The sequence below is a fragment of the Bos taurus genome, chromosome 5 (genome assembly GCF_002263795.3).
Source record: "Bos taurus isolate L1 Dominette 01449 registration number 42190680 breed Hereford chromosome 5, ARS-UCD2.0, whole genome shotgun sequence".
Taxonomy (NCBI): domain Eukaryota; kingdom Metazoa; phylum Chordata; class Mammalia; order Artiodactyla; family Bovidae; genus Bos; species Bos taurus.
The window spans coordinates 70,931,144-70,956,914 of record NC_037332.1 but is presented as its reverse complement, the minus strand read 5'-3'; the positions used below and the strand labels follow the sequence as shown (position 1 = coordinate 70,956,914).

Here is a 25,771-nt window from a genome sequence, read left to right as displayed (position 1 = left end):
TCACTTTTAATATAGTTGTATCATTGCTTTTTTGTTATATTTAACTTATACTGGAAGAGAGAAAGTTCTTTTAGGAGAAATAGAAAGTTTGGGTGAAGTAATACACTTTGTCTACTGACAGAGGCAGTTAAGATACATTTTGTCTTTTGCTTGAGGGTGCACATCCTTACTGTTTTACATTCTTTCCCTTTTTTTATTGACATATAACATTAGTTTCAGATGTAAAACATAATGATTAATTTTGCATATATTGTGAAATTATTACCACAGTAAGTCCTAGTTAACATCATTCAACACAATTTTTATGATGAGAACTTTAAAAATTTACTCTTGCAACTTTCAAATATATAACACAGTGTTAGGAACTATTGTCACCAAGCTGTATATCACATCCCCAGAACTTGATTTTGTAACTGGGAATTTATACCTTTGACCCACTTCACCCACTTCACCCACTCCCCATCTCTGGCAACAACCAGTGTCTTCTCTGTAGCTGAGCTTGAGTGGTAGTGTTTTGGTGTTTTTTTTTTTTAGATTCCACATAGAAGTGAAATCATACAGTTCAATATTTGTCTTTCTCTGACTTGACTTCACTGAACATAATAATGCCCTCAAGGGACATCCATGTCACGAACGGCAGGATTTCCTTCTTTTTTTATGACCAGTTTGTGTGTGTGTGTGTGTGTTTGTGTGTATACGTTTTCCTTATTCATCCACCCATAACATGTTTCTGTGTCTTGGCTATTGTACGTAACACTGCAGTGAACATTGGTGTTACATGTATCTGTTCGAGGTAAGTGTTTTCATTTTCTTTGGTTGAATACATAGATGTAGAATTTCTGGATCATTCATTACCGCTATTTTTAATTTTCTGAGTAGCTGCATCCATTTTCTGTAGTAGTTGTGCCAATTTACACTCCTTTTTCCCCAGATTCTTTGCCAAAACTTATTATTTCTGTTTTGATTAATAGTCATTCCAACAGGTATGAGGTGGTATCCGATTGTAGTTCTGATTTGCACTTACTGGATGATTAGTAATGTTGAATTTCTTTCCATGTACCTGTGGTTTCTGTATGTCTTTGGAAAACTGTCTATTCAGATTCTCTGTCCATTTTTAAACTGGATTTTTTTTTGCTCTTGAGTTGTATACGAGTTTTTGATATATTCTGGATCTTAGCTCCTTATCAAATATATAATTGCAAATATTTTCTCCCATTCTATAGATTGCCTTTTCATTGTTTGGTTTCATTTGCTGCATAGATGCTTTTTAGTTTGATGTAGTTCAACATATTTATTTTACTTTTATTCCTTTTGCTTTTTTAACCAATGGCAAGGAAATTAGTGCATAGGTTTCCAATAGTCATGTATGGATATGAGAGTTGTACTATAAAGAAATCTGAGTGCCCAAGAATGGATGCTTTTGAACTGTGGTGTTGGAGAAGACTCTAGAGAGTCCCTTGAACTGCAAGGAGATCCAACCATTCAATCCTAAAGGAAATCAGTCCTGAATATTCATTGGAAGGACTGATGCTGAAGCTGAAGCTCCAATACTTTGGCCACCTGATTGGAAGAACTGATTCATTTGAAAAGACCCTGATGCTGGGAAAGATTGAAGGCGGGAGGAGAAGGGGATGACAGAGGATGAGTTGGTTGGGTGGCATCACCAACTCGATGGACATGAGTTTGAGCAAGCTCCAGGAGTTGGTGATGGACAGGGAAGCCTGGTGTGCTGCAGTCCACAGGGTCGCAAAACAGTCGGACACAACTGAGTGACTGAACTGAGAGGTTTATGGTCTCAGGTCTACTGGTCAGGTCTTAGAGTTAATTTTAATTTTTGTGTATAGTCCAGTGGTCCAGTAAGACAGTGGTCCAGTTTCCCAACAGCTTTTATAGAAGAGATTGCCCTTTCCCACTGTATGTTCTTGCTTTTTGTAAATTAACCACGTGTGGGTTTATTTCTGGGCTTAATATTCTATTCCATGGGGCTATGTATGTTTTTATGCCAGTATTTTGATTACTATAGCTTTGTAATATAGTTTGAAATCAAGAAGCATGTGCCTTTAGCTTTTTTCTTTCTCAAGATTTGACTATTTAGGATCTTTTCTGGTTCCCCACAAATTTTAGGATTATTTATTCAATTTTCATGAAAAGTGCCATTTGAATTTTAACAAGAGTTGCACCGAAGATGTAGACTGCTCTGGTTAGTTTATGCATTTCAGTAGTATTCATCTAATCCATGGGCACTGACTATCTTTCCACTTATTTGTGTCTTTGGTTTCTTTCCTCAGTGTCTTAGTTTTAAATGTATAGATTTTTTTACCTCCTTGGTTGAATTTATTCTTAGGTAGTTTATTCTTTTTAATGCAATTGTGAATGGGATCGCCTTAATTTTTTCTGATAGTTTGTTATTGGTGTATAGAACTGCAACAGACTTCTTCTGTGTATTGATTTTGTATCCTGCAACTTTACTGAATTTATTAGTTCTAAGTTTTTTTTTTTTTTTTTAGCATCTTTAGGGTTTTCTATACATGTCATCTGTAAACAGTGATAATTTTACTACTTTCTGATTTGGATGCTTTTTATTTTTCCTGCTCTGGCTAAGGGTTCCAATACAGCACTGAATAAAAGTGGTAAGTTGAGGGCATCCTTGTCTTCTTCCGGATCTTCAAGGAAAAGCTTTCAATTTTTCACCACTGAATATGTTAGCTGTGGGCTTGTCACATATGGCCTTTATGTTGAGGTACATTCCCTTTGTACCACTTTATCATAAATGGATGTTGAATTGTCAGGTGTGTGTGTGTGTTTTTTTTTTCATCTATTGAGATGATCCTGACTTTTTTGTTAATGTCTCATTAATTGATGTGGTGTCATATTAATTGATGTCATGTTGATGTGCTGTCATATTAGTTGAGGTGGCGTCATTGGTTGGTTTGAGGATGTTGAACCACTCCTGCATCCCTGAGATAAATCTTAACCACGGAGTATGATCCTTTTAATGTGTTGTTGAATTCAGTTTGCTAATACTTTGTAGATTTTTTGTATCTATATTCATAAGGGATATTAAAATTAGCCTTTAATTTTCTTGTGGCATCCTTACCTGGTTTTGGTATCAGGGTAATGCTGGCCTTCTAAAATGAGTTTGGAAGCATTCCCTTCTCTTACATTTTATGGAAGTCTGAGGACCAAAAGAACATTTCATGCAAAGATGGGCTCAAAAAAGGACAGAAATGGTATGGACCTAACAGAAGCAGAAGATATTAAGAAGAGATGGCAAGAATACACAGAAGAACTGTACAAAAAAGATCTTCACAACCCAGATAATCACGATGGTGTGATCACTGACCTAGAGCCAGACATCCTGCAATGTGAAGTCAAGTGGGCCTTAGAAAGCATCACTATGAACAAAGCTAGTAGAGGTGATAGAATTCCAGTTGAGCTATTCCAAATCCTGAAAGTACTGCACTCAATATGCCAGCAAATTTGGAAAACTCAGCAGTGGCCACAGGACTGGAAAAGGTCAGTTTTCGTTCCAATCCCAAAGAAAGGCAATGCCAAAGAATGCTCAAACTACCGCACAATTGCACTCATCTCACACGCTAGTAATGCTCAAAATTCTCCAAGCCAGGCTTCAGCTATATGTGAACCATGAACTTCCTGATGTTCAAGCTGGTTTTAGAAAAGGCAGAGGTACCAGAGATCAAATTGCCAACATCCACTGGATCATGGAAAAAGCAAGAGAGTTCCAGAAAAACATCTATTTCTTCTTTATTGACTATGCCAAAGCCTTTGACTGTGTGGATCACAATCAACTGTGGAAAATTCTGAAAGAGATGGGAATACCAGACCACCTGACCTGCCTCTTGAGAAACCTATATACAGGTCAGGAAGCAACAGTTAGAACTGGACATGGAACAACAGACTGGTTCCAAATAGGAAAAGGAGTACATCAAAGCTGTATATTGTCACCCTGTTTATTTAACTTATATGCAGAGTACATCATGAGAAACGCTGGACTGGAAGAAACACAAGCTGGAATCAAGATTGCCGGGAGAAATATCAATAACCTCAGATATGCAGATGACACCACCCTTATGGCAGAAAGTGAAGAGGAACTAAAAAGCCTCTTGATGAAAGTGAAAGTGGAGAGTGAAAAAGTTGGCTTAAAGCTCAACATTCAGAAAACGAAGATCATGGCATCCGGTCCCATCACTTCATGGGAAATAGATGGGGAAACAGTGTCAGACTTTATTTATCTGGGCTCCAAAATCACTGCAGATGGTGACTGCAGCCATGAAATTAAAAGACGCTTACTCCTTGGAAGGAAAGTTATGACCAACCTAGATAGCATATTCAAAAGCAGAGACATTACTTTGCCAACAAAGGTTCGTCTAGTCAAGGCTATGGTTTTTCCTGTGGTAATGTATGGATGTGAGAGTTGGACTGTGAAGAAGGCTGAGCGCCGAAGAATTGATGCTTTTGAACTGTGGTGTTGGAGAAGATTCTTGAGAGTCCCTTGGATTGCAAGGAGATCCAACCAGTCCATTCTGAAGGAGATCAGCCCTGGGATTTCTTTGGAAGGAATGATGCTAAAGCTGAAACTCCAGTACTTTGGCCATCTCATGCGAAGAGTTGACTCATTGGAAAAGACTCTGATGCTGGGAGGGATTGGGGGCAAGAGGAGAAGGGGACGACAGAGGATGATATGGCTGGATGGCATCACTGACTCGAGGGACGTGAGTCTCAGTGAACTCTGGGAGTTGGTGATGGACAGGGAGGCCTAGCGTGCTGCGATTCACGGGGTCGGACACGACTGAGTGACTGATCTGATCTGAGGATTGGTTTAAAATTTAACTTGTTTAGTATACATAATTCACCAGTGAAGCCATCTGGTCCTGGACTTCGGTGGGAGGTTTTTGATTAGTGATTCAACATTCTTAGTAGTAATTGGTATGTTCAGATTTTCTATTTCTTCATGATTCAGTCTTGGTATTTGTTGGTACACAGTTGCTCATAGAAGTCTCTTACTAACCTGTGTATTTCTGGGGTATCAAGGTATATAACATTTTCCCTTCAGTTCTAAGTCCTTATCTCTTTTTTCCTTACTGAGTCAATAAAGGTTGGTCAGTTTTACCTTTCCAAGAAAACAGCTCTTGGTTTCATTTTTTTATATTTTTTCTATTGTTTTTTTGGTCTCTATTTCCTTTCCCATGTTGACCTTTTCCCTTCCTTTTACTAAGTTTGGGCTTTTTTTTTTTTTTTTTTTTCTAGTTCCTTGAGATGTAAAGTGAGGTGGTTTGAAATTTTTTTTCTTGATTGTAGGCATTTATTGCTAGGAACTTTCCTTAACTACTCTTGCTGTAGCCCATAAATTATGATATGTTGTATTTTCATTTTCATTGCTCGATTTCTTCTGACACATTAGTTGTTTAATCTCCACATTTGTAAAATTTTCCAATTTTTTTCTTGTAACTGATTTCAATGTTTTATAAGATTTTAAATTTATTGACTTGTTTTTGTGGTGTAACATCCTATGATCTGTGTATTCTATTGCTTTTGGATGGAATATTCTATGTATTATCTGAGTCCATTTGGTCTAATGAGTCTCTTACCATTTGCTTTATTTACAAATATTATATCCACTTGTGGACTGAGCCCTTTATCACTGTATCTCTTTTGTTTGGTAACAATACCATGCTGTGGACAGAAAAGGCATGCCACCTATAGACGAGCAGCACTAAGACTTCTAAACCTGAGCATTGACTGGAGAACAGTTGGTCAGGAAAAGTGTAGTCCCCCATGGACCTACCTCTATTCATGGTCTACTCTGGAGTCTTGGCCTGATCACCACCTTCCCAAGGCCTAGGTTTACCCATCTCTTAAGATTACAGGATTTTCTCCTTTTAAAATTCCATGAAGTATTACTTATTTTACATCCTAGACTACCTGTGACAGATGGCACATTTAAGGAATGAATTTCTAAAAACCTTTTTATTATTCCTTTCAAGAATGCAAGTGGAGCCCTGTATACCACACGCTTGAAAGCTAAGCACAAAGACCAGCCCCGTTTGTGCTGCCACCGTAGCTGCAAGGAGGAATGTCGGGCAGTTTTGGTTCCGTCATTTTGATGGCTGCAGCTACACAGGGAGCATCTTTAGGCCAGCTTTTAAAAACTGAGTTAGGATAAAGAAAACAGGAAACTGTATGATCTTCATTAAGACTCCATTGGTGTTTCTGAGCTCCTGTTCCCAAAGGGGCCACTAATAGACGAAGTTCTTGCATTGCCGAGAACAAGCCTCTCTCGTCTTCCAAATGCTTCATTTACTAAAACATAAAATAAATGGTTAAGCAACTACCAGATCAGAAAATTGAGAACCTATAATATAAAAAAAGAGACTAAAATGCAGAAATGAACAATGAGGTTCTCTGCCCTGTGGTGGGAGATTTTGTTTTGAAAAACATGTTTAGCGCTTTATAAATAGGAAAGTAACCAACTCAAAGTCTAAAATGTTCTGAATGAGATTAACTGTTTTATACTGGTCTATTTTTTTTTATACTTTACTTTTTTTACCTTGTGCTAGATTTATTGAATCCACCTTGATAACAAATGCCCAATCCCTCATGACAGTGACTCTGTCTTTTCCTTATTATACTTATTTCTGATTATTTCCTGCCTTCATCTTTCTCTGTATCATGACCACAATAGAACTGTTTTGGATTTGGGACTTGTTTTCTTCAGGGAATTGAAGATTCAGGAATCAGAGTGGGGCTCCAGCATTCCAAATTACATCAAAGTAATAGAAGGGAACCTGGCCCCTTCAGGAAAGCTGGATTTTGGGAATATGGGAGGGGAGATCATGCTATATACCCTTCCAGCTTTCCAATAAAATCTTTCACTTTTAAAATTCAAATTTTGTCATAGATATTTTAAAATTAAAGTATGAAGACAAGCTTATTTGTGAATATGAACATTTCCAAATTACAATTTGATCTTGTCTGTTTCCTAAGCTGACTGTACTGGACGATGAACACTGGATCTGCCTTTGCTATCTCCTTGATGTATTCAAGCTACACATTCTATGTTAGCTCCTACAGAACTTATCCAGAAAAAGCAGAAAATGAAGATTCTTACCTGAAGAGACTGTGCTTATATCCCAGACCCGAAGCCCTTCCTTCTGACCTCCAAAAGCATAAATAAATGGCAAATCAGGGCAACAGGAAGAACAGAAGAGAACTCCCTGAGAAGAGAATACAAAGTCAGTGATTTCAGTCTTCCCAGAAAGTGCTAATCTTGATTTCCTACTCCTGTCGATTCCCTACTGCTGTCTACAAGACCCTACCATTGAATGTCACTGAAAACCAACCCACCAGAATCTCCTTCGGGGCGCCTGTAAAGGTACTTCACAGTCAAGTTGGCGGGATTATCTCTGTGAGAATGGGTGCAGTTCTGACCACTCAGGCTCACATCGCTATTATCATCTAACAGGGATTTCCTAGTAAATCTAATCTGCTTAATACTCCCAGAAACTAATTCTCCTTTTTAAGTTATAATGCTATAGTACAATCATTTAAAAGTTTAATGTTTTATTTTTTATTACTAGATAATAAAAAGTAATTTTTTGTTACTAGATAACACATGCATCATAGCCTTTCCCTTCTCCAGGGGATCTTCCCAACTCAGGGACTGAACCCAGGTCTCCGGCATTGCAGGCAGATTTTTTACCAGCTGAGCCACAAGGGAAGCCCAAGAAGACTGGAATGGCTAGCCTATCCCTTCTCCAGGGAATCTTCCTGATCCAGAAATCGAACCAGGGTCTCCTGCATTGCAAGCAGATTCTTTACCAACTGAGCTGTGAGGGAAGCCTACATGCATCATAGAAAATATAAACAAGAAGTATAAAAATAACTGAGATAATCAGCTGTTCATGTTTTGGGATAGGGTCTTCTAGATTTACATATAAGCATTCAACACTTAAGTACTTAAAATATATGCATCGGATACTACTATAAAAACTGCTCTGTAGGGTGGGGAGGGACGTTCAGGATCAGGGGGGCATGTATACCTATGGCCAATTCATACTGATATATGGCAAAAACCATCACAATATTGTAAAGTAATTATCCTCCAATTAAGATAAATACTTGAAAAAAATGCTTTACAAAACTAGCTACCCACATTTTAAAATACAAACATTCATGTATACAGTTTTAAACAGCTGTATAGTGTTCTATGTCTACAGTTGAATTTTTATGATGCCTGGTATGCACTATATGTTCAATAAATATTTGATGAATTGTTGAATTCTAATCATTTCTAAAACTTTTACTACTATGTAGTAATTTCAGTATAGTAAGAACTATTTAAATAGTTATACAAAGATGTAGGTGATAAACTGACCTCAACAGCTGTGGTACCCAAAAGGTTCATGATTTTCAGAGATGGGCTTGATTTTAAGGTTAAAAAACTGGAGCATACAGTTACCAGCAGGGAATGGGGGCGGGGGTGGGAGTTAGGAAGTGACGTGCACACTGCTGTATTTAAATGGATAACCAACAAGGACCTACTGTAATGCACAGGGAAGTCAGCTTAATATTATGTAACAATCTTAATGGGAAAATAACTTGAAAAAGAATAGATACATGTGTAAGTATAACTGAATCACTTTGCTGACACCCGCAACAACATTGTTCATCAACCATACTCCAATGTAAAGTTGATAAAAAAAATTGTAGCCATTTCACTTCTGTCCTAGAAGACCACCTCCTCCTCATCCTGGTTTTCCACAAGCATTTGTTAATCATGAAAGTTGGAAAAGGAAGCAGACAGTCATTGATTTCTCCCCAAACTGCCCTAAATTAGAAAACTTCCAGAAGTTGACTAAGCCCCAGATTAACTTGCCAACAAATCCATATTCTTTTGTGCAGGGATTCCTAGAGAAAAACAATAGATCAGAAACAGAAAGAACCAAGATGCCCACAAGTATTCTTACCATTTTCATATCCCGAGAGTGAACCAGACTTGGCCTGTCTCCTAATATGTCCCAGATCTTCACATACTTGTCTGCTGATGCAGTCACAAGACAGCCCTTGATTTGACTGCTTAGATCAAGACCTAGAGGAAGATAAGACTTGTTCAGGGACTCTCACTTTGAAATAAATTTACTTCATCATAGGTTAATAGAAATGAAAGAAACCATATTCTTGCTCACCAGAAATTTCATCATTGTGTGCGTTAAGTGTAAAAATTGGCTTATCTGAACGTGCATCCAAATTATATACAAAGCCATCATCTGTACTGGCCTGGAAAGAGTAAAAGAGCACAGCAATGTTACATGACAATAAAATTTAGCAATGGGTAAATAGTATAAATCCTTGTGAAAATCATCTATGGATCTGACATACCTGAGACACTTATTAAAAATTAACATGGACATAAAGAATTCACTTGTGGAACGCTGAGTTGGCTCTTACAAGGACTAGTTTAGCTGACATGTCTATTAGGCAGTTGGATATGAGTATGGAGCAATGGTAGTTGATACAGACTGGGGTCAGAAATATGGCGGCACAGAGGCAGAAGTTACATCCATGAGAAGAGAAGGGATTTGCTCTGTGAGTGCAGAATTTAGAGCACCGTGTTAAGGACAGAGACCTGGAGAGCACACCACTTAGGGTAAAGGCTGAGGAGGAGCTCACAGAAGTCAGAATCAAAGAGGGAGGAGAAAATAACAACCCAAGGAAGCAGGGCTTCTAAAGAAAGTAACAATGCTGTCAGTATTTTGGCAAAGAGGTTTAATTAGAAAAGGACTGAAAGGCAGATTACAGTCCACTTTCAAGAAAAGAAGAGAAAACTTTGAAGGGAGTAAGAGACAGACCTGGTCTCTGATGGGAGACAGACTTGAGCCTATATACAGGCCAAGGGCAAGAGTCAGGCAAGAGTGGCCAAAAAAGGGACAAGTGATGCAGTTTTATAGGTGGGGCTATAATGGGCACAAAAAAGGAAAAGGAGGGGCATTTCATCTTTTGAGACTTGAGGAATGGAGTATACCATTTTATTTTGATTACTTTCCATTTCCTTAAATATTTGTGATTTAAGGACCGATAACCATTTGGCAGCACATAAGCTAGGAAATGTGCGCGCCTGCCTGCTGAAAGCCAGCATTCAAATGTAACTGGGACTTCGCTTGAGAGAACTGCAAGATGGAATCTGGCTTGAGGTGGCTCAGGCTGGGAACTGCATGTGCCTCTGCACAAGGTTGAGATGATATGCCCCCAGAATCACAACTGCAGGAACCTTACTGAAACTTCACATATTCAAAGAAAGCTTTTTTTTTTCCCCCCAAAGAATTCTGTCCCTCTTTTACAAAGCACTAGATATTTGCTTTAGGAAAATTAGGAAATACATGATACCTTCTCTTCTGGATAAAAGCTGGGATTTTATTTTTCCATGAACTTAAATATCAGTGGCATCTTTGGATGCAACATGGAAAACTGTTCTCCTGCAGATATTATGGGTATTCATAAAATGATCATAAACTTTCTTCCCATATGGGAGACAGTGGTACATTAGTAAGTAAGTGTTAAGTCACTCAGTCGTTTCTGACTCTTTGTGACCCTATGGACTATAGCCCACCAGGCTTCTCTGTCCATGGAATTCTCCAGGCAAGAATACTGGAGTGGGTTGCCATTTCCTTCTCCACGGGATCTTCCCAACTCAGGAATCGAACCTGGGTTTCCTACACTGCAGGCAAATTCTCTACTGTCTGGACCACCAGAGAAGGTATATTAAGTGCTATATTAATTAAACATGCTAGCATTAGCATCACTGGAGCTCCATTTAAGTAGTAATATTTAAATAAAGGAACATTTTCTTCAACTGATTTAATCACTGGAAACAAAATGAATTTTTGTGATTTTAGTACTGATAACCATGTTAGCAAATAACCTAGAAAATATGTGTGCCTGCTTAGTATTTGTCATGCTCAGTATTACAAAATAATTTTACAATGATCAACTAATTATTACAACCAAAAAATGTGGCATGCTTTGGAATAGTTGGAAATTAGCAAAATTATTTACATGTTTACCATTTTTTTTTTGTGGTAAATTCACTGTTCTCTTGTTAAAGGGATCTTAAAAAAAAATAAATAAATAAACCCCAAATGCAAATACTTCACACTGCTGATATAGAAAAAGCTTTTCTATAATGGAAGTAAAGAAAATAAGTGATTAATAATCTATTAAACAGTAATATGCGTATTCTTACCAAAAAATGACAAGGTGAAAAGTGATTCCAAGTCACTCTCTCAATCTGCCCACTGAAACGCCACATTCGATGGCTCTCCTCCGGACTCCGGCAGTCATACAGAGCCACGGACCTGGGCGTGTTCAGGCAAAGTTAGGAGTTCAATAAACACCACCATGAAATCAAGACCCAATTATTTACAGCCTATTTTAAGGTTCTAAAAGAACAGATGAACTGATTTTTACTAATTGGTGAACTCTGGTCCTGTCACTTGAAGACACTGGTGGCTCCGGATGTCACAGTGGCTTTGACATCCCCCAGATTGAATCCTCTACTTTCAAGATGAATCATCCCTATTTCCCAAAGAACAGGACAATTTCTAATTTGTCGTTCCTGAATACTGCTCAGAGCCAGTCTTAGCCACATTTACTTTTTATAAGCAGGCTACCGTGTTGGGGGAACAGATGAATGAAGTGAAGTGAAAGTTGCTCAGTCGTGTCCAACTCTTTGCGACCCCATGGACTATACAGTCCATGGAATTCTCTAGGCCAGAATACTGAACTAGGTAGCCTTTCCCTTCTCCATGGGATCTTCCCAACTCAGGGGTCGAACCCCAGGCTCCCGCATTATAGGCAGATTCTTTACCAGCTGAGCCACAAGGGAAGCCCAAGAAAACTGGAGTGGGTAGCCTATCCCTTCTCCAGTGGATCTTCCCAACCCAGGAATCAAACCAGGGTCTCCTGCATTGCAGGTGGATTCACCAACTGAGCTATCAGGAAAGCCAGGTAACATGTCTCAATCACATTTACTCTCTACAAGCAGGTTACTGTGTTGGGGGAACAAGATGAATAGTCTTGTGTAGTTTTGCATGAATCCCAACTACAAAAGGACAGGGATACAAAATAAAAGACCGCATCTTAGTTTCTGTGTTTACTAGCTACCTCTCCCATCTCCAATCTGTAAAGAGCACACACATGATTTGGAAACCCCCTGTGATGACTGCAGTGGTCCAGGTCTTCATCTCTCCCCACATCCATGCCCTCTGTCAGTGATCTAGGAGTTCCTCCCCTAAAGGCAGAGTTCATCTTCTACTCCGTGTGATGTCTGTTTCGGCCTACAGTAAGACAGATATGTAGTAGGTCTGAGCCCATGTCTAAGAGGCCTTGGTGTCTCTGCTTGTACTCCTGACCTTGCTGTGGCAACGTACGTGGACTAGCCTGCTAGTTTTAAAAGGATGTAAAACAGGAGAGTCTCTGGGCCTAAACAAGTCAAGATTAGTAGAGCTATCAGTTGAATCTAGCCTCGATTAGTTCAACCTTGCAGAGGTCAAGAAGCAAATATTCATCGCTTAAGACACTGAATTTTGAGATGGCTTGCTTCAGAGCAATGTCTAACTCACACACCCTCTAAAAATTGAAGGAGTAGTTGGGAATTACAACAGAACCATATTCCCTTGCAGACCGAGAGGATCAAGCTGAAAGGACATATAAGTACTACTAAAGATTTAAACACATAAAAGCCATAGTAATAAATTCTATCTGAACACTCAGTGATACTTTCTGAATTAGTTCAAGAGGAAAAGAAAAAAAAGACAACAATTAATTCCTAAAATGCTTTCTTACTTATCATATGATCCAGAAATCAGAGTCTGGGCTTCAAATGGGTGAAACTGGAGAGTCTGGACCTAAGAGGAAGAAATATAAATTAATAGATGAATGTTTGTTTGGTTTTGGTAAAACTGCCTAATACGTGATGGGAATCAACTTAGCAGTGTTCCTACAAATTCTTTCCTTTGAAATGTATTATATGAAGAAGCATAAATGTATTACATAATTAAAAGGACAAAACATACTTCTAAATAAAAGCTGATACTTAAAAGACCCAATGCAGCATTCCCCAAATTGTGCTAGGCAGAATACATATGTCCCTCAGATGTTAAAGTATAATCAGAAGAAATAGGGGAGTAGTCAAACTTAACTGGGCAACGCTACACGTTCTGAAAGTTTCACAACGTGCATTAGCACATTAGATTCCTGGGTTCTGCAGTATCATCTGTTAAAATTCTTTAACTCCATTAAGTGACTGAAACCAGTCATCCCTTTCTAGGAGCCTCTGTAAAAATGCTGTAAAGCACTGATGTTCCTAGTCACTTTACCTTTCTGCACCTATTTCTGCAAAGCTCAAGAGGATCATAATTATAACTATCGCAAAAGGCCCTGTGAAGATCCAGTGGGCTAGCACGTCAAAGCACTGTGTAATTCACAAAAAGTCATATATAAGTGTTTGGGATTATTTGTTGTACTTCATACACGTCCCAGCTTTTTTAGAATGCCCTTTATCCACGAAATCACCATACCTTGTCTGTGTGAACGGCAAGGCTAGCTGCTGGCTTCCCCAAGGACATATCCCACAGAATAACAGTGTTATCAGCTGATGCACTGGCCAGCACATTTCTGAGAAAGGGAGGAAACAAATCGGGTAATCTTTTAAAAATCAAGAGCATTACATGTAAGAATTCTGCTTATAACCCTACCAAAAAATAAAATACCTAGGAGTAAATTTAACAAAAGAAATGCAAGATTTTCAATATTCTGAGAGGTTACCCAGAAGTTCCGATTTGCAGCTAAGTTTGGGAAATACTAACCTAAACAACATTCTCAAGTCCATTTGCCCAAACAATTGTAACTCTGTAGAGGTCCAAAGACAAATGAGAAGACAGGACATCCTTCAGTAAGCTAGCACTCTGGGACCTTCCTAAGAATGCTCAAATTATGACGTGTCCAGTGTAACAGAAATGCTTTTAAAAAGCTGTCTTGGGTATTCAAGTTTGTTCTTCCCCTCTAAGTAAGTTGTACTCAATGCTTACCTTCCTTGCCTCAATAGCCCCTCAAACCAACTGTATTATTAGGAAAATGGCCCTTTTGAGATAATAAGTATAAAAAAATACATGGATGACATGCAAAAGAATTAAGTTGAACTCTTACCTTACAGAGTATACAAAAATTAACTCAAAATATATCAAAGACTTAAACCTAAGAGCTAAAACTATCAAACTTTAAGGGGAAAATCTTCGTGACAGTGGATTTGCCAATGATTCCTTTGCTGTTACACTAAAAGCATAAGCAACAAAAGTGAAAATGAACCGCACCACTCAAAGCGAAAAACTTCTGTGCTTTGAAGGACACTTAGCAGAGTTAAAGTCAATCCACTGAATGGGGGAACATACTGCCAAATCACAAATCTCATAAGAGATTAATTTTCAGAATATATAAAGAACTCCTACAACTTAACAGCAAAGCGGATCTTCCCAACTTAGTGATCTAACCTGGGTCCCCTGCATTGCAGGTGGCTTCCTTACCATCTGAGCCACCAAGGAAACCACATTTCATTCATTTATGACAGCAAAAAACCAAACAACTAAAAAAATGGACAGAAGGATTTGGATAGACATTTCCCCAAAGAAGGTATACAATGGCCAACAAGTACTTGAAAAGGTGACTGACATCACTAGTCACCAGGGAAATGCAACCCAAAGCTACAATGAGGTACCACTTCACACCAGTTAGGATGGCTACTACGAAGACAACAATAACGAAAACAGCAAGTATCAAGTGTTCAAAAGGATGTGGAGAAACTGGAGCCCTTGTGCACTGCTGGTTAGAAGGTAAACGGTGCAACTGCTGTAGAAAACAGTATGGTGGTTTTTCAAGAAGTTAAATTTAGAAATACCATCAGCTCCAGCAATTTTAGCTGTATATTGAAAAGAACTCAAAGGAGGGACTCCAACAGATACATGTAAACCCATGTTATTATATGTATGTGAATAACACCAGCATTATTCACAAGAGCCAAGAAGTGGAAACAGACCAGGTGTCCATTCAGTTTAGTTCAGTCACTCAGTCGTGTCTGACTCTTTGCGACCCCATCGCCAGGCCTCCAGGTCCATCACCAACTCCCGGAGTTCACCCAAACTCACCTCCATCAAGTCTGTGATGTCATCCAACCATCTCATCCTCTGTTGTCCCCTTCTCCTCCTGCCCCCAATCCCTCCCAGCATCAGAGTCTTTTCCAATGAGTCAACTCTTCACATGAGGTGGCCAAAGTATTGGAGCTTCAGCATCAGTCCTTCCAATGAACAACCAGGACTGATCTCCTTCAGAATGGACTGGTTGGATCTCCTTGCAGTCCAAGGGACTCTCAAGAGTCTTCTCCAAAACCACAGTTTAAAAGCATCAATTCTTCAATGCTCAGCTTTCTTCACAGTCCAACTCTCACATCCATACACAACCACTAGAAAAACCATAGCCTTGACTAGATGGACCTTTGTTGGCAAAGTAATATCTCTGCTTTTCAATATGCTATCTAGGTTGGTCATAACTTTCCTTCCAAGTAGTAAGTGTCTTTTAACTTCATGGCTGCAGTCACCATCTTCAGTGATTTTGGAGCCCCAAAAAATAAAGTCTGACACTATTTCCACGGTTTCTCCATCTATTTCCCATGAAGTGATGGGGCCAGATGCCATAATCTTCGTTTCTTTGTTACTCTCCTTTTTCACTTTCATCAAGAGGCTTTTTAGTTCCTCTTCACTTTCTGCCATAAGGGTGGTGTCATTTGCATATGTGAGGTTATTGATATTTCTCCCGGCAATCTTGATTCCAGCTTGTGCTTCTTCCAGCCCAGCGTTTCTCATGATGTACTCTGCATATAAGTTAAACAGGCAGGGTGACAGTATACAGCTTTGACGTACTCCTTTTCCTATTTGGAACCAGTCTGTTGTTCCATGTCCAGTTCTAACTGTTGCTTCCTGACCTGCATACAAATTTCTCAAGAGGCAAGTCAGGTGGTCTGGTATTCCCATCTCTTTCAGAATTTTCCACAGTTGATTGTGATCCACACAGTCAAAAGCTTTGGCATAGTCAATAAAGCAGAAATAGACGTTTTTCTGGAACTCTCTTGCTTTTTCCATGATCTAGCGGATGTTGGCAATTTGATCTCTGGTTCCTCTGCTTTCTCTAAAACCAGCTTGAACACCAGGAAGTTGACAGTTCACATACTGCTGAATCCTGGCTTGGAGAATTTTGAGCATTATTTTACTAGTGTGTGAGGTGAGTGCAATTGTGCGATAGTTTGAGCATTCTTTGGCACTGCCTTTCTTTGAGATTGGAATGAAAACTGACCCTTTCCAGTCCTGTGGCCACTGCTGAGTTTTCCAAATTTGCTGGCATATTGAGTGCAGCACTTTCACAGCATCATCTTTCAGGATGTGAAATAGCTCAACTGGAATTCCATTACCTCCACTAGCTTTGTTCGTAGTGTCCATAACAGATGGATAAACAAAATATGGCAAATATGTACAATGGAGTATCATTTGGTCTTAAAAAGGAAGGAAATCCTGCTATATGCTACAACATGGATGAACCTTTTCTAAGTGAAATAAGCCAGTCACAAGAAGACAAATACTATGATTCCACTTATAAGAGGTACCTGGAGGAGTCAACTCATAGAGATAGAAACTAGAATGCTGGGTACTAAGACGTGGGTGGGCAGGAAATGGGGAGTTGCTGTTTATTGGACATATAGTTTCAGTTTTGGAAGCGGAAAAACTTCTGGAGTTGAATGGTGGTAATGGCTGCACAACAATGTGTGAGATGTCCAGAAAAACTGTGTCCAAAAAACTATACACCTAAACATGGTTAAAATGATATTTTACAAAAAAAGAACATGTGGACAAGATGTTGTCAAAACTAAATGAAGTGAGAACACGTCTTCCGTGCAGTAACGACTCTGCACCACTGGCACTGCGACCGCAGCACGTGCTGCTTTTCCCAGCGGTGCTGGAAGAAGGGCCTTGGTCCCCAAACATGTAGTGAGCATCTGCTAAGTGAGGAGACGGCAGGCGGGGTGGGGGTTGCAAGGATACAGACAGCGGCGTTCCTGCCTCCAGCAATGTGTACTGCAGGGAGAGAGAAGCAAGCAAGGACACAAGGACGCGAAACACAGTGCAGAGAGAGTAAATGGAGGCGGGAGGTAAAAAGCACAGTGGTTAGTCTTTAGCAAGCCTTCAAAGAGTATCTCTTCTTACCTGACCAGCTTATTCCAAGAAAGGTCAAGGACAGCATCTGTATGCCCATCTGCTGAGGAATTCTGTAATAATCGTTTAATTACTTTTGGTATTAAAGCATACCCCCAATAAAATTGGTTTATTAATTTGAAAGATTCTTTAAAACGTTAAGATTATTCTGATCTTAAGTAAACTTGCTCCAAGATCTAGGGAAAGAAACACCTTGTCTCCCTCTTACTTCAGAGATACGATAAATGTTCTTTACAGGGAAGAAACTACAGTAGTTCTTAACCTGTTATAATTCTATAAATCAACCCCCAACCCATCTCTCCCTCACCAAAAATGTAACAATTTTAAAAGCTATAGGAATACAAGGATATTTAGAATTCAACATACTCAAGGCTAAAGAGAAACATTTTAAAAGTTCAAAAACAGCACATTAGTGTGAATAGCTACTATACATAAAGGAGGCTCATAATCTAAGAGTAACTTGTCTTGTGCAAAGATGAATAATGTGCCAGTGTAGGTTTTATGTAATCAGAAATCAGTTTTTCCTTGGATGGGCTTTTTGAAACTAGAAACTACAGTAACTTTGTAACTACCTTATCTTATTCCACCAAAACCCTCTGGTTGAAACACTGTACGTTCTCAGCCCCTGTTCCCACCTCCCCCCAACCTATTTCTAGTTATCATTAGAGTTTAAATATCTATTAGCTTGTTTACCTTCTTTCCTTTCTTTTTCTTCTTTTTTGACAGCTTACTTCCAAGTGTGAAGACTGGCTCTAGAGAGTCCACTATATCCAGGTCCCACACTTCAATAACAGGGGTCATGTTTCCCACAGCAATGTAATTTCCTACAGGAGGAAATGATACATTTGTGATTTAAAAAATAACTTCTAATGAAATACATTATACTGCAGACTGAGCCACGGCTTAGAGCAAGTTCTCTCAAACTTTCATGTGCGTGTACATCACCTGGATGTTGTTAAAATGCAGATTGTTTCAAGAGGTCTTGAGTGGGGCCTTAAAGCTGCATTTGTAACCGGCTCCCAGATGGCTGCAATGCTGTGCTGCTGGTCCTCAGATCACAGTGTGAGTAACAAGGGCTCCATCTCCTGGTCCAGGGTCTTCACTGATAAAATGACAGACCCTTCCTACCTTCATGGCTGTGGTGAGGATGAGGATTTGCCTAGATCGTGAATGTGAACAAGCTTTGCAAACAAGACGTGAGGTGTATTAACAATTTTTACCCTAATTATTACGTGTGATGGGGCAATGAACAGTGTGCCAAAGGGACTAAGTGAAGATTCCAATTCTCTCTTCATTCTGGTTCTACTTGATGTTTTCTGAAAAGGGCCGTGCACTAAACTCTACCTGATGACACTGGACACAGCATGCCAGCTTATGCTGGGTTTTCAGGAGACGCCCTCACAGTTCTGAGCCCTCATCAGGCCCTGTCCTTCTGCCTAGTGAGCAGCTACCTCTTTAGCCCGTTGAAAGTCTGGAGACATACAGACCCCAAGCAATTAAGTGGCTGTGGTCTGAAAACTATGTAACTTCATGAAACATCAACCATTCTGGAAACACTCATACAAAACAGATGACATGTGTAGCTAGGAAAAACACACAGGAGTAGAACCACTGAGCAATCTTTTAAGTTTTCTAATTACCAGTTGAGTCATCAGGGCTAGGATCAAAATTTAGCCATTCCACACTCAAAGGGTATGCAGACAACAGGATATCATGGTGGACATAAAAAGAATCTTCTTCTTGATTATAAACTGAAAAGATTGGGAAGAGAGATTTTATTACATCAGAGTAAGAAATCATATCCCACTCAAAAGAAGAGAGACTCCCTTTTAAACCTATGGCAGTCACTTGCTTAAAGTCATACATTTAATACACTTAAAATGATGACACTAAAGAAATCCAAAGTATATACTGCTAGGCAAAAGTTTTTCATGTCTAATATATTCCTAGTACCTGGTGAGCCCCAAAGGGGAACAGAAACACTGACAGAGAATTTTCATCAGGCTGAATGCTCCATCTGCATGTTCCCTGGCTAAAACGGTCTGACCTTTTGGATCACCAACGACAGAAAACGTTCATAACGTCTCCATTAGAAGTGCTTCATCACTATTTTATCTTTTAAAGATCTATTTGGTCATAAGTCAGAACAAATCAGTACTGGAGAGAAATAACTCATAGTTTTAGAAATTTAAATGCTTATCAAAAATTGCTTCTTTAATATTTATTATTAAAATCAGTAAGAAATCTTAAAAATTATATAATGAAACACTGATAAACAGAGAGCCTAAGTAACCAGAAATTCTCCCCTAATATGCTTTTTACTAGAAAGAAGCAATTTAAGATGAGCTAAGGATTTTTAAAAAATTCTTCAGACCATGGTATCTGGGGTAGATCTTGGGACTAGCTGATTCCATGTAATGTTCTGGCGCATCACTTTATGATGAGAATGCATGTTCAAAAGCAACAGCTTGTGGTCCTGCAAGAACCTCAACCATGGTCAATGTACTCAGCTTACATTTTAAAGAAAGATGACGATGAAGCCTTAACATAATCTTCTTTTGACCATGCCTTTTTATTATTCAGATTTAGAGTAATTTTGAAATTATTCCTGAACAGAGATATACCACGTAACTTGGAGATTCACACCAAATCCAAATAAAACATATCATTAATGACCTAACTTAGAATGAAACAGGAATACAATTACTTTACTTCAACTTCTCAGCTCCTGTGTGATAACTCACAAGATTCAAAGGAATGACTAGTGTAAACTTTCAAATGAGAATGTATAAAAATCAGTGATGACTAACTGTAATAGCTCCAATTTTTTGAAACTGGAATTGGTCTTTAAAAAATTCCACCAATATGGTTTACGTTTAAAATATGTAAAAAGTTCAAAGATAATTAGAAGAATAACTTCACATTGAAATAATTGCTATTTAAAGCCTTTTTGATTGTATAAATAGATCACAATGGGCCATGGGATAAAAATGGCCTAATTGATAGGCTTCCTACAGGCAAACTTAAAGGCTGTAAAAAAAATCCAAGTTAATAAATAGAGTATGAGTAATCTAGAAGGTGCCAATGAACATTAAGCTCAAGGGATTTAATTTTCATACTATGTAACTGTGTTTCCTATTAAAAAAAGGTATTAACCTAATAATCTCTTTAAGCTTCAAAATTTTAAGACAGATGAATAGAATCAACTAAAATGAGATACAACAGGACGTGGTGCCTAGAAATCCATAGTAGTTACTATGGTGTTTATTTTAATATCACTTAAGTACAGAACTTTTTAGTAAGAGATGTATTCCACTTACCATGAACCTCTAAATTGCATTGGTCCTGTTCAGCTCTGCCACAAACTATGAGATTGTCACTGGGCTTAATCAAGAAATCTTCACGTTCATATTGCTCCTAAGTGGAGACAGGAAAAGTCATTGATTAGACTCAGCTATTTGGGAAGGTTTTTCAAACACTTGAGGATAATTAGAAAAACCACATAGGTATTTACCGTATCTTTCAGAGTGACGTAAGGATCTTGATCATTACTCCCATAGACTGTAAGACCCAAGAGAGATTCACCAAGAGTTTCAGCATCTATAAGAATTCATACAATGAAATGAATAAGCCAGTCCTTTTGACTAAAGCATTCTTCCTAAGACATGGGCTTCCCTGGTGGCTCAGACAGTAAAGAATCTGCCTGCAATGCTGGAGACCTGGGTTTGATCCCTGGGTCAGGAAGATCCCCTGGAGACAGAAATGGCTTCCCACTCCAGTATTCTTCGCTGAAGAATTCCATGCACAGAGGAGCCAAGCAGGCTACAGTCCATGGGGTCTCAAAGAGCTGGACACAACTGAGTGAGTCAAATACACACACACATCCCATCTTTAAACTTAGACCCTACTGTCTATTTCATAACTGAATCATTTATAATTGGGAAAGGAAATAGTAGATAATAAATAGGAATTTAAAAGCCATTTACTTTTGGCCCTGGAATGCACATCTAATAGTCTTGAAATATACACTCTTCCAATACAAGAATCAACTCAAACCAAGAAACTCCCTTTTAGAAAATATCAGAACTCTGCTCAGATCCTCTAGCTTGCTCCTTGTAATCATTCAAAACTGCTACAGAGAGGTGGCCTTGTAGACCTGGAAAGAAACAGGTCCCTAAAACACTGGTATCAACACATTAAGTGTTGCCTGGTCAAAGAAAACTGTAAACTGATGAGCCTCATACAGTTAAGTGGGCTTCTTTATTGCAAGATATCTCGTAATTGCTGACAGGCTAACTTGCCCAGTGAATCTGAAAGAGGAGATACTACCCTTTACACCAAGTTTACCTCAAAGTGACATTCTTTCATGGCATGTCTACAAAGGTGACAGAGTAGACCCCGAGTAACAGAAAACTCAGGAGAAGGAAGATACTCTCAATTTCCAGGAGAAGCTACTTTAAGGAGGCAGGGCTCCTAGGTCTTAAACATCTGACAGGTAACAGACGGGAATTTCTATGGGACAAGGCAGACAGAGTCAGCAGGGAATGGAGTGTATGAGGAAGCAGTGTCTGAATGGCTTTTCTCTGGGCTGATTAGCTCTTCCTTCTCCGTATTTCAATGGTACTCTGTCCTAACAGGATGGAAGCAACCCAGAGCGGGGCCTACAACCCAGAGTCCAATGGAAAAAAAGTATCCTCTGCATCTGAGGAAGTACACTGAAAAGCATGAAGGTTTTAGAGTCAGAGGATATTCAAACCTCAGCTCCATTATTCACCAGCTGTGTGACACTGGTAAAGTTATTTCATCTCCGTAAGCCAGTATTTTTTCTGTAAAATGGAGGTAATAATTTCTCTCTCATAATTGCAGATAAAGAAAAATGAATTACAGATTAACCACTACTTGCAATAAAATATACAATACTATTTTTTTGCTTTGTATTTTAGATCTTAGATAAGTGGGTTGAACTGATTTTTTTAAACCAGTTTAGGAAACATGCTGTCTGCCTTGAGCCTTGACCCAGATTATCTGACTGACATAAAGGACAACGGGATTTCAGAGTAAAGCTTTGGAACCCTAGTAACATGATCTAATGCACTGAGCTTGGAATAAAAACCAGTGTAAGTGACTAAATTCTAACCTGGGTCGCCTTCCTCATCATATTTATCCAAGTCGTACTCAGCCAGCTCGTCATCATCCAGCGTCCTGTCATCTTCTGGGTCGCCATCCTCCAGGGGCTCCCGTGGTCGGGCCTGGGTACGTGCACTCTGCATGCCATCCTCTGAAGGATTGCCCGTTTCCTGTTCATCACTGCCACCTTCTTCTCTATGCCAGAGAAAAAAAGAAAAAGTAAAAAGATCAGCCAAAAGACACTGTTCAATAATAAGACCACCCTGTTATCACTGTTTAGCATTTACAGTTCATCTAGACTTGACTACAGGAATCAACATCCCCAAACTTACTGTAATTTTTCCTTTGCTTCAGCAATGAGACGTTTCACTTCTTCTTTACTAAGTTCTACCTATAAGAGAGCAAACATTTCATTATGATATATTTAAGGAAACCATTTTTAAGTCTCTGAATTAAAAAGATTGCAAATTAATCTAAAATATGGTTTTAAGAGACATCCAAAGTCAAATATCAATCCAAAGTCTCTAAATTTAATATAAATGGACTTCTGACATGTCCTTATAAATTAAGATCCCTCCTCACCCAGAACTGTTAAAAAATCATGTTCTCTCCAGACTTTTTTTTAAAAAAGATGGACTTGTATAAACTGCCTTCTAGGACAGCTCATCTCATTTTCTTCTGATTACCTCCGCTCGTTGGCCATTTCTCCCCATGTTCCCTGTGGATATTCCTAAACAAACCACTTTTGCCTTCATCCCCCACTCTGTTCCCTGGTATCACTGCCAAGTATTCACTCACTGTGCTGTCAACACCTTGCAAAGCTCATTCTCTCTGAATGGATTACTCCAAACTTTCCTTGCTCTATCCCTGTACACTGCAGTTTCATTTTTCTGACTGTCTATAAGACTCTCCACTTGGACATCCGGTTCAAAACTGGTCATCCTCTTTAGTGCCAAACTGTAAGCTCCTGGTTACTGTGTTCCACCATTCTTGATAGATGATGAACCAATCAATCACCCAGTTTGTACCAAAATGCCTTTAATAATATAGAAATCCTATTGGATAGGATTTCTATCCAGAAACTAAAGGGTCTTAAAATTTTAATTAGGAGATACTTATTTTTCTAATTTCTTTTTCTGGGACTTTGTAGAACAAATCCAATTTCTTCTTCCTACAAACTCTTATGCAATGGTTCCCAAATCTGTCTCACATTAGAATCACCTGAAGGACTCTTTAATCTCAGACTATACTCCAAACTAAATAAATCACAATACCTGGGAGCTGGTAGTTTTTGAAGCTCCCCAGGTGGTTTCAATGTGTGGACATATTTGGAAATCAGTGTCCTCAAGTATTTGAAGTCTCTGGTCCCCTTTTAACAACTCTTGGTTCCTTCAATAATTTTTAATATATTATTTCCTGTCCCCATTCTATATGCATGCTCAGTCGTGTCCGACTCTTTGCAATCGGATGGACTGTCCTCTGCCAGACTCCTATGTTCATGGGATTCTCTAGGCAAGAATACTGGAGTGGGTTGCCATGCCCTCCAGGGGGATCTTCCCACCCAGGGATAGAACCCGCCTCTCTTACGTCTCCTGCATTGGCAGGTGGGTTCTTTACCATTAGCGCCACACTGAATGCCTACCGTGTGCCAAATGCTGGGGAAACTGGAGAATAAAACAGTCTATGTCCTGGTGGAACTGGCTCAATAACCTGAAACAAACACTACCCCGCCCGTTTTTTTCCTTAACATTTATTCCCACTGACAAAGTATTATATATGCACATGTCAACTCCATAAAGGCAGGGAGGGACTTATCCTGTTTTGTTCATGCCTATCCCAGGACCCTGAACAATACTGGGAACGAGAAAGCACTTCGTTAAATATCTGTTGAATAACGTAGGTAATCTCCTCGGCTACAGACTCAGTCTCTCTTGTAGGCTTTTCCCCTTCATAAAGTGTCACCGTTTACCTCTACCCCACCGCCCGCGGCCTCATCAACATTTCATTTGCACTACTGCGAGAACTCCTAATTCAATTCTCGAGCTCACGACACCGTAGTCTCCACACCAGTTTTTCTACACCACGGTTTTCATCCAGTTCATTCCTCCCCGCCGAGGGGAGGAGGGGAAAGTGGAGTTTCGCCCCCTTTTCCCGGTTTGCCTGAAAACGCACTAGGGTGGTGGGAGACTATGTGGCGTCGTCAAGAGGTCTCGATGGAAGTTCTCAGCAAGCACCATCCCTCCTCCTTCCACGAGGTCCACATGCGTGCGAATCGCGGGGTGTGGGGTGGGTCGGGCTCGGGTGGGAAGGGACGGCGAGGAGGCGGGGCCCAAAGGGCCAGGAGTCCCAGACCCTCGTAACCACAGCCCTAGCCACGACAAACAGGCCACAGCCGGCCCCACCCCACGTCATTCCCACCAGCGGCGCCAGGGCCGCGCGTTCCGGGTCCAGGTTCCCAGGAGGCGCTGACCCAGGATGCTGCAGAGAGGCTGCTCCCCCTATACCACGGAGCGACCGGGCCTCACCTTGTCTGGCGTCTCTTTGGCCACGCCGCAGCGGACCCAAGCCACGCACGTCACCTGGCGGCTGCGGTTCATGGTCCTCGGCGCAGCGACGCCTCACGCTACAGACTTGGCCCCGGCGGGTCTGGAAACCCCCTCCGCCCTTCGGCCAGCAAGCTCCGTGAAGGCCTCCCGGCCGCAGCTTGGGGAAGAGCGCAGGCGCCGGCCACCTGGTCCTTAGGGGTCGGCGCCCGCTTCTGACGTCATTCGAAAGCGGCGAACGGGAAAGGGGTGGGGAAAGATTTGGTATCCGAGGCAGCGGGGTTAGGAGTCCACGAGGGCTAGACTGCTGTGTACGGTGGTGTGAATGGGTTTTACAAGACATCCGTGACGATGTCTGCGGGCTTCGTGGGAGTAATGAATAAATAAATTGGAACTGTAAAGGTCAGAGCCAGATTTACACCAACCTTTATTTTGCCTCCATATTCTCAGAGCTGACAATGGTAGAGGTTTTAGGTTTGTTTTTAAAAGCTTTCTCCAAAATGAACTTTTTTTTTTTTTTTTTTCCTTCTCTGGCCAGGCGGTAGGGCTTGTGGAATCTTGGTTCCCCAAGCTCAGCAGAGCAGTGAAAGCCCCAGCCTTACACAGGATGACCAGGGAATTCTAAATGAATTATTTCAAGGAGATAGTTCAGCCATTACATTTCATTACATTCTTGCATGTTACTTATGTACTAAGTACAAGGTAGTGGTTGTAGCAGCAGCAAACACAGAGTGCTTGATATATACAGGAGGCACCATTTTAAGTGCCTTA

The 25,771-nt window shown here is 40.0% G+C and overlaps 1 protein-coding gene across 1 annotated transcript; it reads right to left on the bottom strand.

Annotated features, from left to right (window-relative positions):
• Positions 1-5,969: 5,969 nt before the first annotated feature.
• On the bottom strand, positions 5,970-25,183 carry PWP1 (PWP1 homolog, endonuclein). The gene is made up of 15 exons (NM_001046166.1): positions 24,983-25,183; positions 22,790-22,848; positions 22,468-22,652; positions 20,845-20,930; positions 20,651-20,747; positions 18,971-19,081; positions 18,024-18,154; positions 17,322-17,383; positions 13,596-13,692; positions 12,862-12,923; positions 11,261-11,372; positions 9,207-9,297; positions 8,988-9,109; positions 7,130-7,235; positions 5,970-6,321 (listed from the first exon to the last, which is right to left on the bottom strand). Exons 1-15 carry the CDS (start codon positions 25,052-25,054, stop codon positions 6,212-6,214), a joined length of 1,503 nt encoding a protein of 500 aa, NP_001039631.1. The 5' UTR covers positions 25,055-25,183; the 3' UTR covers positions 5,970-6,211.
• Positions 25,184-25,771: the final 588 nt, after the last annotated feature.

What these genes read in the sequence shown, in the direction of transcription:
- PWP1 (NM_001046166.1), bottom strand. Translation starts at nt 25,054, where the DNA reads ATGAACCGCAGCCGCCAGGTGACGTGCGTGGCTTGGGTCCGCTGCGGC. An exon ending in GAAGCAAAGGAAAAATTACA is followed by an intron (nt 22,653 to 22,789) that starts GTAAGTTTGGGG and finishes TCTCTGGCATAG; the next exon opens with AGAAGAAGGTGGCAGTGATG. An exon ending in ACACAATGATGAAATTTCTG is followed by an intron (nt 9,110 to 9,206) that starts GTGAGCAAGAAT and finishes ATCTTCCTCTAG; the next exon opens with GTCTTGATCTAAGCAGTCAA.